The sequence below is a fragment of the Mugil cephalus genome, chromosome 5, assembly GCF_022458985.1.
Source record: "Mugil cephalus isolate CIBA_MC_2020 chromosome 5, CIBA_Mcephalus_1.1, whole genome shotgun sequence".
Classification (NCBI taxonomy): Eukaryota; Metazoa; Chordata; class Actinopteri; order Mugiliformes; family Mugilidae; genus Mugil; species Mugil cephalus.
The window spans coordinates 16,014,618-16,034,418 of NC_061774.1; the positions used below are offsets into that span (position 1 = coordinate 16,014,618).

Genomic DNA, 19,801 nt, shown 5'->3' on the forward strand with positions numbered 1-19,801 from the left:
CGGTTTTGGTCTGCTAGTGGGATTTGTCGAAAATAATAATAATAGTAGTAATAAAAAAAAAAGATAAAATATGCCTGGCGTATCCTTTAATGCAAAAGCTGTGTGGTTTTTGGAGAAACACAGCACTCAAATATAGATTATTTTTTTTACACGTACTCTCTTCGATTGCTCCCTCCAAACATTTTGCAGGATGAAAAAACATACAAAACACCGTCCAGACCTGCTGCGAATAGATGTCATGCTCTGTATTCACGAGAAGCACAATAAGGTACAGAAAGAATAGATATTTTATTTCGATTACTCCACTTTCTGTGATTATAAATACATTATATGGACATAAACATAGAAGTAACAGGGCATCTTTAGTAATCTGTACAATGACACTGAGATAACAGAGATTTGTCAGAGATGAGTTTGGGCTCAGAGAGCGTTGCTTTTTCTGATTATAGTTACAGTTTTTAAGCGAAAAGGTGTTACAGTATCTGGGTTTGACGCAAAAAAAAAAAAAAAAAAAGCACCAGTGAATGGTGAATGACGCTCCTTGTTTGGAAAAAACCTGAAAAATATGCCAGTGATTTGTCTATGCTGTGTGGGTACAAAAGAAACCTGTCAAGAGTGCATTTTTTTTTTTTTTTTTTTTTTGTTTTACACGGAAATGATAGATTATTGACGTTTTGACAAAATGCTGAATGAATTCCCTTTTGGAGAAAAACAGGCTATTTAAATGTTAGAGTTTTGGTTCGGTGACTGATTCAGCTCTGCCTCTCAATGCATAATGTTCATTACCTTCTTAGTCAGCAGAGAAACACGGTCACTCAAGAAAATTGGACCTTAAATGGCTGGAAATGAGTGAGTGGTCCAGAGTATGGCACTTACAAAGAAGAAGAAGAAGTAGGGGGAAAAAATGGGCAAGTCATGTCTGTGGGAGACAGAGGTAGAGCTGCACAGATTGCATTTTGCATGAGGGAGGTAAAAAGGAAAAAAAAAAAAGAAAAAAGAAATTGCGCACAAAAGAAAAAGAAAAGAGACAAGACGGATGAGACGCAGGAAGCAGGAGAGATGAAGGCGGAGGAAAAGGTGAAAGGATGTATGGGTAACAACACATTCGCTGCAGTAGAAATAAAATTCTCAATATCTTCACACACACACACACACACACTCGCGCGCACACACATACAAAGACACCCACCCGCGCGCACACACACCTGCAGCTCTCTCCCAGCGGGTGGCACTGTGTAATTTGGCACATCCATTTCCTAGGCTGGGTTTGTCTTCAGTGCTGTCGAGGCAGTCGCAAACCCCATCGGGGTATTCCAACTAATCCTTGAATGATGTCACTTTGGAAACACACTCACTGAACTGCACACGGATCTCTACCGTGGAAAAGTGTCTCACTCAGAGCTGTCCCATTTTTTTTTTTTTTTTTTCCTGTGCTGGTGATTCTTGTCACAGGGAGCTTGGACTAATTTCATCAGGCTTTCAGGTGTCTGATTGCGGAGGGAGTGTGACCCCGTTTTCTGTTGCCGCGCCGCGCCACACACCACCGCAGTGCCCACTGTCTTTCCCTTTGGTTCGACACTTAATTATATGGCTCTTCACGGGGGCCATGTATACCAAACCGTGTCCCAGAGGCCACCAGGTCTACCCCTGCCAATACCCAGTGACATCTGCTCTGCTTTAACAGCATATGGGAAAATTACATGGCAAAAAACAAGTTGCCCTCCCCTGACATTTCTTCCCTTTGATACTTTGCTCTCAGCTCTGCCGCCGCTCAATTTTAGCCACTCTGTGTGTGTCTCTGTGTGTGTGTGTGTGTGTGTGTGTGTGCTGGAGCCAACGGAAACTGACCTCCCACCACCGCACATGAATCAGGCGAGGGAACAGTCCACTTTGAATCACATCCTGCCTTAAAGGGTCGGCTCACACAAATTATCAAAAGACGCGTACACGAAAAATCTTTCAGGGGGCGCGAGGTGCACTTAGCCCGTCCGGTGTCCAGGAGCTTTCATCCACGTCCCGCGGCCTCCATCTGCAGCAGGTCTTAGCTCATATCAAAACATGAATAAATAATCACCAGAATGGTGGCTAGGATTTTGTTTGTGGCGCTAACAGCATTTTATAACACAACATTCACGCTATAATGACTATCATTGGCCACACAACACTCGTTGCAAACTTGTTGGCAAGCAGCTGCTTGTTCGCACATCGGGGCAGGGACGCAGCATTTGTTTTTGGAGTTTTGCTTCTGGCTGCCTGTCCACTGTCCTCTGCAGCCCCCTTTCAAATGAGAAACAACGGTTTTAAAGCGGTGAGAGAGCAACGGAACCAAGCAACGGAAATAAGCTAAAAAAATGCTCTGGAAACGATCGTAGCCGGGTGATAACCAACCTGGAGGACCTCCAGCTATTGTCTCATGAATTGGAATCTGAGCGCTTCTTTGCTGCCATGAAGCTGCCATGAGGGCAATGACTTCCTGTTCAGTGTGCTGAGTTGAGGCGTACAGGCGTAGGTGTCTGCTCATATTCATATGCAGATATCTGTTACTAGCTTTAAGTCAAACGCAATTCTGATTCTGATTTGCTTGTGTGGGTGTAAAATATTGAAAAGTGAAATACATGTTACACTGATTTTATTTTATTTATTTATTTGTTTTTTAATCAATATGATACGTCAGCGCTGTGAGCACGGCAAACTAATTTTAGTTCACTTTAGTTGCTAGCAGAAACTTTGATTCCTCAAATTATCGATCGATCCTTCATAAATAAAACCTAAACTGCTCGAGTATTTTGAGTAAATCAACCTTTTTATTTGAGATCTGGAAGTCACGAGTATTTAAAAATAATAGCCTTGCTCTAGATGACACGTTCTTCATAATCTGCGAGAAAACAAGGTTCTGCCGACACCGTTGCAACTGAAACTGAGTTGGACTATTTGCACAAACACGCGCACACACATCGTCGTTTCTATATGTCTCAGACGGCGGCGGGAAGAAACCAACCGCCCATTTCTTTCTTACCAGCTGTGGCTCAGTCGAAGACAGGGACTGATTAGTAGGTGAGCCCCGTGTACGGCGAGATGAGCAAAAACAAGATGACTCATATACATCAGTCTCGAAGCGTTCTCCCTCAAATGACCCCTTCTGGCTTTCTGCTACTGGCTGGATCAGTGATGAGCTGACCAGACTGTGCTTCTCGCTCCGCTGCGTCTCCAGTCATTAAATACCAGGAGAAGCTGTAATGGAATACCTCATAAAAATATTGAGGTCTATCTGCATGAAGTACCTAGAAATTGCAGCGCTGATCTTGGATCACCGGTCGGGTCACATTACTGCACTTTGCTGCAAAGCAGGAGACAATCTGCGCTATGCCAAGCCTCTTAATGAAAATTGTCAGTTTTACTCGCAGAATCAATAACTCCAGTTTTCTACTCGAGAATAACATATAATAGGATGCAATGTGGGTACATCAAGGCAATCTTTTCACAATCTCCCTGTGCTGCAGCGCTACTTTGCATGAATTACAGTAAAATCTGGAGTTATGCACGCAGATAGGCCCCAAGCTGTTAGCCTGTTTTTCTCAAAGGTTTCAGCGAGAGAAAAGGAGAGAGGGGGGAGGGGGAGGGGAGGGAGGTGAGGGGAGGGGAGGGGAGGAGGAGGAGGAGTGGATGGAGAAAGAGGAGGGAGGTAGAGAGGAAGTCCTGGGGGGGAGCCTTGCACTTGCTGCAAGAGTGTTTCTTTTTCAACTCATTCAGAATGGAAATAATAAAAAGTCGTAAAAGGGAAGAAAAGAACTTTGATTACGAGAGAAAAAAAAGTTTAGTGAAACTTTATATTCTTCATTTTTTTTTTTTTTACAGTTTTAATTTGGCACATGGCACAATCAGCATGTATGCATCTGGTATACATAAATAAATATTAAATATTTTATACATAAATATACATATAGAGCTCTTACAAAGACACCTAGAGTGGTCTTGGCTTGGCGTGCCTCACACGGCAACAACAATACACGGAAATTAAATGCGTTTCAGCCTAATATGTTTTAATCGATCGTACGTGGGGATGATATCTCTATAGAAGCCCTATACATATATGTATGTATGCCCATATTTATATATATATATTCAAAGAAATACAAGTGTGCACTGATGTCGGTTTGTTCAGTGCAAACAGGCCACTGTCTGCCTCAGAAGAGAAACTCTTACAAAGTCAATGGAATCATGTCAGTTAGTTCAGTTGAATCTTTAGCTATTTTTTTTTTCTTCTCTTACACATAAAATAATAGATTTATTTCGTAATCTTTAAGCAAAATTAGACATATAGAACTTTGAAAATAACAAAAGTGCTATTTCGCGAAGACAGACACCCAGAGACGCAGCAGAAACACTACTGGTGGCGAAACCAAAATCAACAGCATGAGAAAGTACTCAGCCCTCGCGACCCTTTAAAACCCACACTATATAACCTACAAAACAAGAGAAAACCAAAAAAAAAAAAAAAAACAACAAAAAAAACAGGTGCACACTCACACTCACACTCACACACACACACACACACACTCTCTCACACTCATCACTCTTGCATTTGCAAGTTCCAAAACCGCATCTCTTCCTTTCTCTCGGCCTCTTCACCGCACTCGCGAATGAGAACTCGTTTTCACATGCACACAAACACACGGGTGCTCAAAGCAGCATGTGTACGTGCACACTTTGTGGAGATAATATCAGATAGCTTAACAGATAAACTGGCTGTAAAAGATGCACTTTTTTTTTTTCTTAACAAAACAATCACAGTAACATAGTATTTATCTCTGCCTTGTCATCTTCTGGCAAGAGCTGTCCCAAACCAATTATTTCTATAAGAGCTAAAAAAGAAAAAAAAAAAAAGAAGAAGAAAAAAAAAGATAACATCATTTGTGTGGCTGTTGTGTCGGTACGCAAAAGAAAATTAAAATGAGTCGCCCGAAATGGGTTTAAAATCACTACATCTGCATATCCTCTAGATTCCCTTCCTGGATTCAGTCTCTCATCTCTGAGTCTCATCTGCTTGTAACCCACTCCACACGGAATAGTCTCAGGGAATAGAAAGAATGACAAAAAAGAACGAGCTTCGTAAGGCATTGAAACGTAAAACAAAACAAAGAAGCAATTAAAAACATTTCGCGGATATTGACGTAGAGGCCATTGTTCTAGATGTGTCTCCCGCAGGAGGAAGGGATGGGAAATAAAAAGCACTTCTCTTTGTTTCTGTTATGAATTCAAGAAAAAAAGTGTTGATATCTCCTCAGTTTGCTTAAAAAGGCTTTTAAAATGATTTTTTTTTATATAGAAAAAAAACACTGCAGAAAGACCCCCTCCCCCGATCAGGAGAGGGGAAGCAGTTTGATTTTGGCAGCTCTGCACAACTTGACATCCATAGAGAGCTCTCAGCAACTCTCCTCGTAGTAAAAGTCTAGTTAAATCTCCTCACGTTTAATCCGACTCCTGCCCTTCCCCTCCCGTCCCCGTCACGGCCCTCCCCCTCCCTGTGATATTTATAAAACACAATCCTCTTCTCCATTCGTTCATCCTCTTGCTCTTCCTCCTCCTCCTCCTCCTCCTCCTCCTCCTACTCCACCCCACCGCCGCGTCCCATTCCCCCCCGCCTGCGCCGGCTGCCTCTGGCCTCCTTAAAGCTATACGCGGGTGGTTGAGTGGGAGTGCGGCAGGCCGGTGGAGTTGAAGCCGGTCGTGAAGGTGTTGTAGGGGTGCAGGTTGGGCATGCCCACCAGGGAATTGGGGATCATGGTGATGGTGTTGGGCGTCATCAGGGGGATGTCGTCCGGAGAGCGCCGCAGAGTGAGCGTGTAGTCGGGCAGCGACGCCAACCGCAGTGCCCCCTCGTTGCTGTTGCCCGCCTCGCACTCATGGTGCGTCTGGTTCATCTGCAGCGACATGATCTCTTCCTCGGGCGCGTGGTGGCCAATGTCGTTGGAGGTGGTCTGGCGCTGCGGGCTGGGCTGGCCGTGGCCGGAGTCCTGCCTCCGCTTGTCCTTACGGTAGTAGAGGGCTGCGAAGGCCAGGACGTTGAGGAACAGCAGCGAGGCTCCCACAGCGATGGTGACGCTGAGCTCGGTGGAGTAATCCCGCGGGTTCTCCACCACCAGCGGGTCCGTCTTCTCGTCGTCGTTCCAGGAGTCCTTGTCCTCGCTGTTATAGGCGGGGGACATGGGCGGCCGCTTGGTGTTGAACGGCCAGGTTTTCCCGTTGGGCCTCTTGGTGGACAGGGTGTTCTGCGTGGTCTCCGGCGGGGGCACTTTGGTGGTGGTGGAGGTGTAGTGAAACATGTCGTGGAGGTTGTACAGATGGGGCACTAGGTGTTTCCAAAAGGCCACTTTGGTGGCGCGGTAGTGGTCGCGCACGCGCGGTTTCAGGCCGATGTGCAGGTACAGCTGGTCCTGGGGGTTGTACTTGGACCAGGCCACCTCTTCGAAACGGTTGGCCTTGGTGTGGATGAACTTGGTGTCCTGGGGAACCGGCTTGTTGGGATCCCTACACACGAGGAAGACACAGACGTGATAGAGTGTTAAATGAGATTCTGACAGCACATTTAAATTATTCATGCCTTGACATTCATGTGGGGGCAGGAGGCACATACAAATAATAAGGAGAAAGCATAACAGTCTGAGTCACAGCTTATATTCTGGCGTAGAAGGGGTTCAGCTGCTGGAGAACGCACTGCTTCTTGCTTGGAGAAATCCACAACAGCAACAGCGCGAAACCCACATCAACTAAACACCCAGCACCTGCGGTTAATAATTGATCCAGGTGTGTATATTGTGGTATGGATCCCGCTTTGAGAAGCTGCCTCAACTGCCACAGATTTTTCTCTTATTTACTTATTTTCCCAAGCCTTCATGCAGAAGGATTGAGTCCCCCTTGCCTTTCAGCCATCTCGTTGTGGGCATAATGTGCCTCATCCCCCTTCTCCTCTCTCCCCAGATGTTGTTCTTATTTCATTCCTGAGACAGCCCACCCACAAAAACCAGGGCAGAGGCTTTTAAAGTAAACACATATGAATAAGTCAGCAGGCTTTAGGGCTCGCGTCAGGAGGCATCTTGTTGTTGATAATCCAACGCGGGTGGAGCCCCTCCGCTAATTGCTCAGGGAAGGCAGCACAGTGTGCCTTGGCATCCAGTGTAGTGATGCAAAGTGGACCATATTAATCAAGACACTAAGTGAACTGTAGGGCTGTGTGCATGCGTGGACTTTAGGTGTGCTGTTGTGATTTGTGTGTGAGGCCGAGAGCGGGGGACAAAAGGCGTGTGTGAGCCTGAGGACCGAGCACGGGAAACAGACGGATGTCTGTGGGTGCAATTCCTCTCTCGATCTACAGAGTTCACTGTTCCACCTCTCAGCTTTCAACGTGTTGCCTCAAGTGGCCAACCATTTCAATTACAGTGAAGCTATTGATTTATTGAAGGAATTAACATATAGCAATCTCCAGCAATCATACAACTCTTTGTTGTTGTAGCATGCCAGGAGTGGGAGTTCTGGGGGCCCTCGGTATTGCTTTTGGTACTGATGAAATGACTTTCTGTGAAGGAGCCTGAAGAATAGTATTGTAGCCTTGAAAAACACAATAATTGATGTTGGAGTGGTGATGTTGGAGCCGTGTTGTTGCGGGGAAGGCAGGGATTGGCGCGACATTTCTCTAAATGTCATGAAATATCCCTTTGTGGGTCTGATTGCAATGTCAGAGGCGAGCAAAGTTCAAATTTAGTAGGGGATTTGGGGATATGGTGGCTACAGTGGATTTTTTGGCAGAGGCTAAAAAACCTCCAAACATGGCTAAGAGAATTAAAAGCAGCGCCAGAAGAATTCACCCTCCATCCTCTCTCCTGTTCGTTTTTCTGCTGTCAATTTTTCTTTTTCAGGTCAGTGCTTCTGGGAGAGGTGAGAGTGTGTGTGTGTGAGTGTGTGTGCGTGTATATGTGTGTGTGTGTGTGTGAGTGAGCAAGAGAGAAAGAGAGCGAGTTAAAGCAAATTGAGATGGCTGGAGCTGAATCCCTGCTACTGGACTGGTGTCAGCATAGCAGCCCGTAAATAACCTCTTTTATTAGGCCCATAATGATCCCCAATGAATATTGACAGCCAGACTATGATGACTTTGTAGCTGAATATCAGTAATTAAGTTTCAAAGGAGCGGGTGGTGGAGGTAAGGTCATATTGATCTCCCCGCGCGCAACATGCCAGAGAACAGGATGTCAATGGAGCAGCCCGCAACGTGGATGTCTGCAGCCTGCGTGCTTCATGAATTCTCGCGGCGGTAGTCTTGCGCGTGCCGTCGCGCACACACACTTCCTCCCCCTCAGCGTCTCACGCTCGTATACATGCACACGACGGCGGAGATGGAGGTCAGCGCCCTGTCAGTTAATGGGCATTCTGCATTTACGCAAATGCACTCTTTTCAGGGGGGTTAATTCGCCGTGAATTGCGTTGCCAAAAATGTCGCAGAGGTACTTGGACAGATCACGGTGTGTGTGCAGGGAGCGGCGGCGCAGGGGAGTTAGAAAAGCTCTTTGGAGGCTGGCTGGCTGGCTGGCTGGTTCAGTGCAAGTGAAGATGAATAATTTAAGGAACACAAAGAAATCAATGTGGCATCTTTAGTTAATTTGATTTGCCGCATTAGAGAACAACTGGCTGCCTTATCTAATTACACACACATATGCTTGGGTAATTGTTGCAAAGTCAATAGTAAACAGTCTACATTCCTTTGAACAGTTTCTACCACCGCTGCTCAACTTTGGGCTGCCGTGTGGCTTTGAAGTTGCTGCCCTAAGCTGCAGAGTCACAGCTCACCCTCTCAGAGTGGTGACGGCTACTAGGTTACACTGCTCTATTTGTGTCAGGGTTTACTGGGCACTGCTGCGTGATGCAATGATGTACTCAGGATCCACTTTATATTGTTTCCTGTGCTGCTGTGTTCTCACTCTACAGCAAAATACCGCAGTAATCATTTATATATATAAAAAAAGCACTGCAAATGCCAACCTGTCTGAATTGTGCGCTGGAATTACAGGTAGTTCACATTGTGACATCGTTACTATATAATCCAAACCAATAGTCCCTGTAATGAATACTGCAAGAGTGAAGCAGATGGGAACAAGTTTTTGTTGGGACTATTCCAGAGATGTGCTATTATTATTATTTTTTTATCTCCTTAGTATGCATTTGAGGACAAAATATCATGAAAAATTAATATGTATAGCACCAAACAACAGCAAAATACACTATTTTTTAGCGGTCACAGATACAGTCCTACGCGCACACACACACACACACACACACACACACACATGAGTGATGAGCTCCACAAAACGCTGTGTTTGCTATTCGTAGATGATAAATAATTAAAAGAAACTCTGACAGAGTTGTGACTTCACTCTACAAATTGCCCTAATCTTGACAGTGTGCGAACATGGAAGTGTCGTCTTGTCTTTACAGTTCGTATGTGAAGAAAGTTAATGAAAAAAGAAGTCAGCTGAGATGTGTCGGAGTTGGACACAGAAAAAAAAAAAATAAATGAGAAATTTGACGACGTCAAGATGGGCTAAAGATGATTGCAACTATTTTTTTTATTGGAGATCGTAAAAAAAAAAGAAAACACTCTTAAACATGATCTTAACCTGTCAAAATGCTTCTGGCAAGTTGAAATAAAATGTAAAGGTTAGGGGATGTGCTAACCTCAGATTAAAGCTGCGCACTTGAACCTGTTGGTCATCGTATAATTTTGCGTTCGACCATCTTAACGGTCGGGTGACAAAACTATAAAAAGGGCACTGTTTTTCCGAGTGCTTCACCAGCCTGCCGCATGTCCACGGCCAACGCCTCAACTAGGGCTCGCATGAACGGTCCTGGGATAATGGGATGTTTGTGGTCCTGTTGGGATCTCAAAGCTCCCCTGCATTAGCTGATGGCCTGCCTCCTGTCAGACCTCCCACCTAATCTGGACGGCCGTTTGGAGCTGTGGCCGGACTCCCGGGCAGAGGAAGGGATTATTACACCCATAAAAGCAGGCGTTTTAATGGCCTTTCAGATTTCCTCTGATATGTTCATATGTCTGCGCTACCATAAACCACCGCCTTCATCTCCCACTCTGCCCCCTCCCAATCACGATGACCTGTTGACCCCAGCGAACCTTGGCTTGCTGCGCGTGTTGAAGTGCTCCTGTGTGTTTATATATATATAAAATATATATATCTATGTGTGATTCATTGGGAGTTTGTGTATGCACGCTTCATCTTGCGTCTGCCAGTGTGCTTGTGCTGCAAATGTGATCACACTACAATGACCTCCTAGACCACACAAATACAGCACTCGAGCACAAAACATGTCACATTTCACAAAGCCACGTAGTAATGACAGCGGGCCTCTCCAGGTTGTTGAATGAAAAAGCCTCTAAGTGTTAAACAGCTCTTCTATAAGGCTCTCGCCGCTGCCTACACGCGCGGCGGAGTGGGACCCGAGCTCATTACCTATTCCGAGCCCTATCTTCAAGCGCTGATGTAAAAGGTAGATAAAGGGGAAGAATGAATATCATTTCTTTCTTTTTTTCATTTCCCATGTACCTCCTTCCGCTTTTCATCCTGATGTAATTTGAAGCGCTTGAATGATCATAGACCTAGCCATCACCAAATCTGAAAAGACACGTTTAGGTGCCCTAAGGCAGGAGACAAGAATCTATTTTCACCACACTCAAGGTCTCCGAGTATATCTCCTCAATATAAAACAAGGAGCATGCATTAATTCGGCGGCACTGATGCTCATTTTGCTAAGCTGCAAAAATATGCCAGCCTGTTTTTTTTTTTTTTGTTTTTTTTTTCTCCGGTTATTCTTGTCACTGTTGTGTAACAAATTCATCCCCTGCAGTTGTTTATCTACTTACCAGGTAACACAAAGTAAGGAGCTAATTGTAATTTTCAGACAGAACGCTACCAAACACCTTTCCCAGCATTCTGCATACATTCTTCATGCACTCAATCTAATTCTGTTTGTAGACTGCGTCTTGGCAGAGCGCAGCGCGGGGGGGGGCAACTTCCGCAGTGAGCAGGCGAATTATCAGGCTGTGCTCTTTTACCCTTCATGTGGTTGCACGCCGGGGCACGCGGGCTGAGTGATGCGTGGTTCATATTTAATGGCAGCCTTCGGTTCAGCAGGCTAAGCGATGCAGGGCGAGGCGCTTTGACTTTGGGGTGTGCAAAAGTGTTGGAGGACACAGCTCTCGGGCCACTCCTTATTATGGATGCTATTGATTTGTTTGATTGGATGAGTGGCAGCAAACTAAACACCTTCCTCTACCCCAACGCCTTCTCCGCGTTCTCTGTCTCCCCTCTTCAAACCAATCAGCAGCTTTCCGCGCCTTTCTAATACTTTACTATTTTCGCTCCTGTTTATTCCAATTTTAATGTCACACCTACTCACTCACTCAGATGCCTGCGTGCAGATCTACTTCCTATTCTTCTCCTCCCCTGCCGCCCTCCTCTCATTACATTCAGCGTGCGGCATGGACACCGATCAATGGCATCCAGGCCCCTTAACAAGCCACACCACTTCCTTACCTTCTCTAATGCAAATCAGGATATTGGCTACAAATCTCCTATCAAGTGAGTGCCTATTTAATGGAGTAGGTAGGTGACTGTTGTGGAGGGGGGGGGCGTGCCGCCTCACAATGCCAAGCATTCACGGACTCCCGGCGCATGTCGCCTAACGAAGGAAAACTAAAGAGATAATCCCGAGAAAGGACAAGGAGGGAGATCCGGGACGAGTGATGTAACTGCCAGACAGCTGGAGCGAGAAAAAAAAAAAAAAAGAAGAAGAAGAAGCCGAACGAGGTCAGACGGGAAAGAGACGATGTATATGTTGTTAATCCTACAGGGGAGGGCTGCTGCATTGACAAGTGGGAGGAAAACAAACGAAAAAATCAACTAGCGGTGTGGTAAATCATAGCGCTGGCTGCTTAACTGCACTACGGACACTCTGTAGTTACTTCTGTGTGCATTAGTTTGGTCCACAGCCATTGTCACTAAAGCAATCAATCCTGGCCCGTGCTGTAGTATGGTGTTTTTTGTGTATGGAATAATGAGGGAGAGGGATGGCAAAGCGAAAAAACACACACGGCAGCCCTATGCTCTTTAACTACCTAGCAAGGCCCCGCGCAGCATGTGGCACAGGAAAAAAAAATAAAGAAAGAAAAAACAAGAAGACGGGCCCACGTATTTATAGCACTAATGATATCTAATGATTGATCCGTTCGGGTCTTTTCATCATTCGGCCACGTATGAAGTGCTCTGCCAGTGTTTTTTCATCCATAGCCTCTGCGCTCGCATTGGTTTTGGAGAAGGCGCAGTGTGTGTGTGTGGACTAGTGGTAAAAGTTTCGTAGAAAGAGGTTCAGAAGAAGTTGTTGTGGCAATAATAAAGTGCAGGCCAATTTTGCCTGTCAATAGTAAAACAAATGTTACAACCAGAAAAATAACTGGAGCCGGAGTAAATCCCCAGCCTCCGAAAACATCCCTAACTCTCAGGAAAGACGCGGCCTCGCGGTGCAAACGCGCGCCCCTCGCAATCACACTCGCACACACGCGCGCACGCTTGCACGCACACACATTAAGGAGATTTGACAGCGTGCACTCTCTGCATGCTTTTATGCTTCGCTGACACTGATGGAGAGGAAAAAAAAAAAAAAAAAGGCACGGGAAGGGATTTGCCCTGTAAAAGATGACACAAAGAGAGCCGGGGACAGGAAGGGCTTTGGGGAGGGGGGGGGGATACGCTGTTATGATACACACTGTTGACATGCAGCCCAAGTGTCTCGACATCGTGTTGCACATGTTTCTACATCCGATTTAGAGGCAGGGGCAGGAAGTTCAATCTGGGTCAGTTCATTACGAACATCTGGAAGGGGAGCGAGAGCTGCTTTACAGATATAGGCAAGATGGTTGTCGGACGTGGCACGAAGGCAAAGGGAATTCAACTGGGTCTTAATTAAAAGTATGTCCTCTTGAGCCAGATTGGGTTGGGTGGTGCTGAGGGAGAGTTCTATATCCCCTAGTAAGGTCTAAATGAGGAGAACGAACTTCAGATTCGGTGGGAAATGCCTCACATGATCAACTCGCTCCCCGGGGAGTTGATGGTAGATTCCTTTACATGAGCTGGAGTAAAATTGCCCTTTAGAGCGACATGCTGAGTTTTTATTACGCTGGCATAATCCCGAGCTCTTTACCATCTGAGTGCCTAATTGTGGTTCGCCTGTAATCCCCGTGTCTGGAGTTACGCCAAGTTAACACACCGCGGGATGGATACTACCCATAGCACAGGGAAAACGGACCGAGAACCTGTTTATCCGCTGCTCCGCTCTGCTCCTAATCTCAATCAATCAGTGACATGGAAATGTACAAAACTGACATGGGGTCAGCACTAAAGTGCAATTTGTTGTTTCTACTTTTGCTGCTTGTCAGGGTGAAAGCCAGGTTAAGGTTACAGATGGCTTACTGCCCCTGGTGCTGTGTTGAATCTCGATGCTTATATGACGGGCGGGCTGTCGTCGTTCATCAGAATTAATTTTGCTGACTTCGCGAGATCCGGTTTGAGAGCGATTCAAAACATAAGCGTTGTGCATTTTTACCTTGGGGGGCCTCAAAGTTTTCTCATTAAAACGAACACATTTTCTCCTCCTCCAACAGCTGATAGTCTTCCAAAAAAGGACAAGTAATACATTCCATCTGTAACTACAAATTGCAGCTCCCCGTGTATGTGTTGACACAAGATGGCTGCCAGGCAGAGGAGACAGCTGTTAAGTCCGAGTGTCACTGATGGACTTCAGTGCTTTCCTTGAGGAGCCAAAACAGCCGACATCAGTCCATCTGCACTAGTCTGCCATTAGCAGTTCAAGGTTCCAGCCGCCAGATGACTGGAATGTAAATGCCACCTGATTGGACAGCAGATGATATAGGGACAGATAAAAAAAAAAACAGAACAAGATTTCAGGCGGCATCACATTCGGGACGGGATCAATACTTCTCTGGTAACAGGATTGTCAAATTAAATTTAAGTTGTTAGAAATGATTACTAGTAGTCTAACAAAATGGCCAGGCTTTGTGACGGGTGGGGGTGAAATTGAGCATGGTGGGGAGCGAGAGTCACTCAGGGCACGAGTGATCGACTGGGTCCAGGCTGAGGGAATCAATACCGCCGAGGGCAAGAGTTTGATATGCCTCCCTGATAAGTCTTTGTGTCTTTTGGGCTTCGGCATAATAGAGCATAGATAGTATTTCCAGCCAAACACACACACACGCGCGCGCGCGCACACACGCATATAAGGAAAGGCAGGCAGCCATGCACACATACTCAACCCAAACAGTCAGCCAAGCACGAATAGCGCAGCGCACACTCTGGAGGAACATTTAATCTTCCTCAGATTCAATATGTCTCAGGTTTGCAGACAGAGACCCAGGAAGTCCAGGCAAAAAACGCCTCTGAAAAAAAAATGTCTCCGTTGAAAAATGCCTTTTCTGTCCCACACTATCCATTGTGGAGGTTCTTTTTTTCCCCCCCGCAGCACTTTTCTGCAGCACAAAAGTGCTTTTAATAGCACTGAGATAGGATTTCTCTCTGAGAGTTTCTATTTATAACTTATTGAGTTTGTAATTGTGTGATCACTGGTTTTTACTAATTAGCATGGGTATGTGGGGATATGTTTCTACCACTAGAACCCAAGCGCCAGTCTAAATTGGGCGTAAAGGTTAATTTGTTTAATGCTTGGTATTTTCCTGCTCAAATTAAATCCGAAAGCATAGACAGCTGTTAATGAAGTCATGTTCTTCACAATTGTGTGACTTTGCTGTGGGAAGGCCCACATTCTGTGGACTGTGTCCAGCTAGCTGTCACGGAGAAAAGCAAAATAAAGCTAGGCCTGTGTGCATAACCATCACTGCAGGAAGTTAGCGAGCCTCACCAGTGCCAGATTTTCTCAGTGGGTTGGACTCAAGTCAAGGTAACACTCTGCCAGATGAGACAACTCAATTATTAACTGTGGAAAGTAACAAGTTTAAGTCACTACTTGTGTGTTTACTACTCTCAACAAATGTGACGGAAATGCCTTTTTTCTTCCTTCTGCACCATGTGTAAGCTACACGACTAGACGAAGGCCGAGATTTCGCACACACTAATCTTAAAAGGCCTTGCTCAGACCAGGTAATATCATGCCTTCTGGGTGAAAAGCGGACCGCTCTGAGCGTGCATGTTTACACCTAGCCTAGCATTGAATGCACCTTCAGATACACCTCGAGTGATCCAATAAGCAAATATCACGTAGCCTGCCGATGTTCAATAAGTTTGTTGATTTATTCACGAACAGTCATTTTGTTTTCTCTGCTTCTGTCCTTTCTGGCGCAAGAACGTGGTAGCACTCGGCCCAGACCGCCTGCAAAAGTGGTCTGAGTGAGCTGATCTCGAGGTTTGAACCGTTGCAAGCAACGGTGAACAGCGTGATTGAGCGGCAACAAAAAATATTAGTGTTGATTTAAATTATTTAGCCAATAAAATACAAGAGAATGATGCCAAGATTCCAGATAGTTCAATACTTTGTCTAAAACCACTGAAAATTATAGTTATAGTAATGCATGATAAAGGCAACACAAACACTTGTGATCCTTGCATTTCCTTGCATCAGTTGATAAATTCACTGATTAGCTCTACAGAATACTGCAATATTTTAGTTTAGTGATTGCACCCCAGGTTATAGCTTGCAATCACATTAAAATTAAGCAGTAGACTATCAGCAACAAGACCCATAATGTGTATCGGTCAGTAAACTCCTAATGATAACTATCTCTAACATGGAAAATTGATGTTACTCACCCAGTCTTTGCAAAGTTGGTCCAGTAGGTCATGACCACAGCACTGAGCATGACGTCGTTCTTGGAGAAGTTACAGGGGAAAAGGTCGGTAGGACCGATCATTGGAATTCCAAAAACATAGGGCACCTCGTCCCCGTGGGCGGCGTCTGACCAGGCGGGCTTCATCAGGCTCTGGCAGTGGTGGTAGAAGGCGTAGAAGTAGGTGGGCGAACCGTAGCGAGCGTGAAGGTCGGCCGTCACCACCGATGGCTCCACCCACTGGTGGTCGGTGAACAGGGCCACGAGTGTCTTTCGTCTGGTCTCCGGATTGTCCCTGTCCGCCCAGTCCGTGTACATGAACTTAATAGTCTCCCTCAGCGTGTCCTTGCCCTCTGGGTACCCATACAGACTGTCCACAAAATCAGACACAGAGAAATCAAAGTCGTTCCCGGACACGCCGTCCTCCGAATCAACCACGTTCTCCACGAAGCGCAGCCCCTCGCCCTGGTTGACCCCCAGCATGATGTCGTAGTTGAGGAACTCGCCCTGCTCCATCAGGATCTCCGGGTCGTCGGGGATGACATCGCCATCAATTACAGGTCCAAAGGCTACGTGGTACCTCGCCGGCTGTATGTCCTGCTCTACCAGCTCCCTGGAGCTCTTCTTTCTCAGACAGTCCACCATGTCAGACGTGTCCAGGACGTTGCAGCCCACCTTCTCCGCCAGGAGACGCGTATACTTGACCGGCTGGTAGTTCACTGCCCAGCTGGAGAGCGCTGACCCGCTCTGAATGATGGCTCTGTGGAACAGACCTGCACAAGGACACAGGGAGACATGGGAGGAGAAGAGATGAGGCTCATGTTTAATGTGTCAGTATTTGGAGTACAGCATCATTTACTTATGCGCTACATTACATGATAGTTGTTAATTTTGTTGCTGTCGCGATCAAAAGGGGGCTGTCAGCTACACAGTTGATAAGAATAACAAAGGCCAGACAGAACAAGTCCTTGTTGCCACACCGAACAATAATGGAATCATTGCTGTGATAATGAATGTGCAGATGGCCTGGTCTCACAGACAGAGGAAGGAATCAGCACGTTGTCTGTCATCCTCTCCTCTTCCATCTTTCCCTATATGCTCTCTTGATAATAATATGTGTACGTTTGTCGGGAGCAGACGCTGCCAGAGTGGATCTATAGTCACAGAAGATGAATAAAAGCTGGCAAACGAGTCCATGTCATGGAATATATTACTACTTTCCCTTTTATGAAATGCATAGCGGTTTTGAAGTGTTGAACATATGAACCCTGTTGCCTATTCCCTTCTGGTGTTAATGTACTTTGCAAGGTAGCTTAAATTGGATGAACCTCAAACACCGCAATTATAGACACATGCTTCTTTTTGCAGTCATTACACACACACACACAGAGTCCCACTGCATCAGCTAAGCCTCATGTAAGTTAAAAGTCTTTTTTTTTTTTTTTTTTTTACCTGAAAGATCATTAAATTCTGCAGAAGTTTGTGGGCGGATTGCTATAAATAAAATTAGACTCCTACTCCCTACATTTTGCAGAGGGAACTGAGCTGCACATTTTCACCTGGTATTATGAAGCAACGCGGTGGCACACAATGAAGGAAGACCAAGCAGGGTAGAAAACCGTGGTCTTCCGCTCCCATGTTACCAAAATAGACACACACTGTAGAGAGTATCATGTATTATGTGAGCTGACATAGGAGTTTGGCGTTTGTGTGTGTGGGCTTCAAAATGGGGTGGAGTGGGTTACCATGGCGAACAAATCCACAGACTCATGGTAAATTAAATTACATTTTAGTTGCAGTGCAGTATGAAAGAAATCTGAAATGACTTTTCAGCACAAGGAATAGATCCAAAATAACAAACATAATTTCCTCGGAAATAATTGAATTGCGTCCCCTTTGAAAAAAAAAATATCTCCACGCAGACGCCGGAGTGAAGGTGACATGACATCCCATCTTTCCCGGGCAAGCCTCTCTCACATCACCGCTGCTCATCTGTCCGCCTGATGCGGTTTTCGAATTCGCGAGCGCTACTTTACTGATCTCGTTGAAAATCAGAGGTGAAGCTCCCACCACTTGACCACGCTGCTTTATTGCTTGTGGCACAATCTCCGCCAGAGTCAAGGAATTCCACTGAACTCATGGCAATGAAAGCTACGGCGAGATGAAACGCTCCTGAAATGGCAGGCATAGAAAAAAAAAAAGAAAAAAAAAAAGGGGTCATTAGACGATCCCGCACTTAAACCACAAAGACGAGGAGAGACACGCACACACACACAGGCGTGCAGTTTGTGATATTTTAGCGTCAGTGTGGGTGGTTGTTGAAATCTTTGTGTTTATGAGGTAAACAGCAGACTTAAGTGCCAGATATATCACTTCGGTAGTCTTAATCAGAGGCGGCGGGGGGCTTATTTCATCTTGGCGAAGACAAAGTGTTTATTTACAGAGCTATTTACATTTATTTGTTCGCAAGTAGTAAGTAGAATTAATGTGTCTGGGTAAGTGAACTGTGAAATATTCCTGCAATGAGTCTGTGCACTAGTTTAAGTCACATTTTATGCATTTGAATTTTTATTTATTTATTTATTTGTTTTTAATGCGGCTTTTAGTGGATTTCAGCAAAAGCGCGAAGAGATCATGTTTGATTTCCACGTTTCTGCCATCGCCTGTTCCTCCCTGCGCGAATGAGGCCATCGGCTTTTCAGCCGACTTGCCCCGCTGCTGCCCTTCGAGCCTTCCTGCCGTCGTGCATCTCTGCAGGATGGTGGCCTGTGTCGTGTCCCAGGGAGCGGAAGCAGATGTCGAGGGTTTCACCCACTTGAAAGCATTAGAGGGGCAGTCGCAAGATGAAAGATGGCCGCTCGGAGGCAGAGAGGAGGAGGGGAAGAGAGGGAGAGGGAGAGAGGGTGGGGGGGTTTAATCCTGCCATCCCTCCCTTCTTTTTCCTCCACTACCCTCCCTTTCCCCTCCCCTCAGTCTTTAGTGGTATTGCCTCTCTTCACATCTCAACTCACATTGCGCTGTGCAAACAGAGCCAGTCATGGTGCAGGGAGTCTGTCCTGAATCTCAATGCCGCCAGTCATGCCACATCCACTTTCTGAATGCCTTTGATCAGAAGTTGCTGGAGGAAACCAGTGGAGGAGTTCCTGTGATTGCCAAGGCGATTTGACGGACATACGTGTGTCAAATCTGTTTGCGGTAATTGAGGAGAGCTGCTCGGCTGTGGCTTGGCTGCACCCCACGTCCACCTGCACCCAAAAACGGTGTCCGGCCAGCGGCCGAAAAAGGCCGCGGCCAGGTTGACACCGCTGGATTTATCTCCCGCTCTGGCTGATGAAAGGGAAGAAGAGTGACTGCGGCTTTGCAATTGTTTGTCGGGAAACGTATAAATCCAGCGCACATGAGCTGTCGCCGAGCCGATAAATATGTATTAGAGCCGTGTGTGATGAGCCCCACTGTGGTAGGAAGCTCGCTGGGGAAGGTCAGAGTGAGAGGAGAGAAGAGCACGGGCTTTATCACCCACTGAGGGAATCCACTAATTATCCACACTGGGAGGCGGATGCGTCCGTGTGTGCGCGAGAGCCGTGCGTGTGCACGTGTGCCCGCGCCGACTTTGATTGATAAGACTGGGAGTTGATGAATAGGCCGACATGCGGCGGACGTCGCCATGATCGGGGGTTAACCATTTGTGGCACCGGTTTTGCCTCCTGCATCCACTCTGTGACATCGATGCAGTGAACGGCGCCTCGCTCCGCGCCCACATGAATTAAACAGAGGAGCGGGCGCACGCGAAACGACGCCATCAACATGTGCGTCGCATTCGTATCGACCGTGTTTTTATTTTGAAAAAAAAAAAGAAGAAGAAAAAAAAAAAGCAACAGATAGCCCTAT

At 46.1% G+C, this 19,801-nt stretch overlaps 1 protein-coding gene across 4 annotated transcripts in view; it reads right to left on the reverse strand.

The window, feature by feature from the left end:
* Window positions 1-269: 269 nt before the first annotated feature.
* nlgn3a (neuroligin 3a) overlaps window positions 270-19,801 on the reverse strand; it is a 194,971-nt gene continuing 175,439 nt past the window's right edge. For all 4 annotated transcript variants that reach the window (XM_047584842.1, XM_047584841.1, XM_047584840.1 and 1 more), the window contains 2 exons: window positions 15,897-16,686; window positions 270-6,528 (listed from right to left, as the gene is read on the reverse strand). In XM_047584842.1, the coding sequence (XP_047440798.1) occupies window positions 5,673-6,528; window positions 15,897-16,686 (1,646 nt within the window). In that variant the 3' untranslated portion in view covers window positions 270-5,672. The remainder of the gene's footprint in view (window positions 6,529-15,896; window positions 16,687-19,801) is intronic.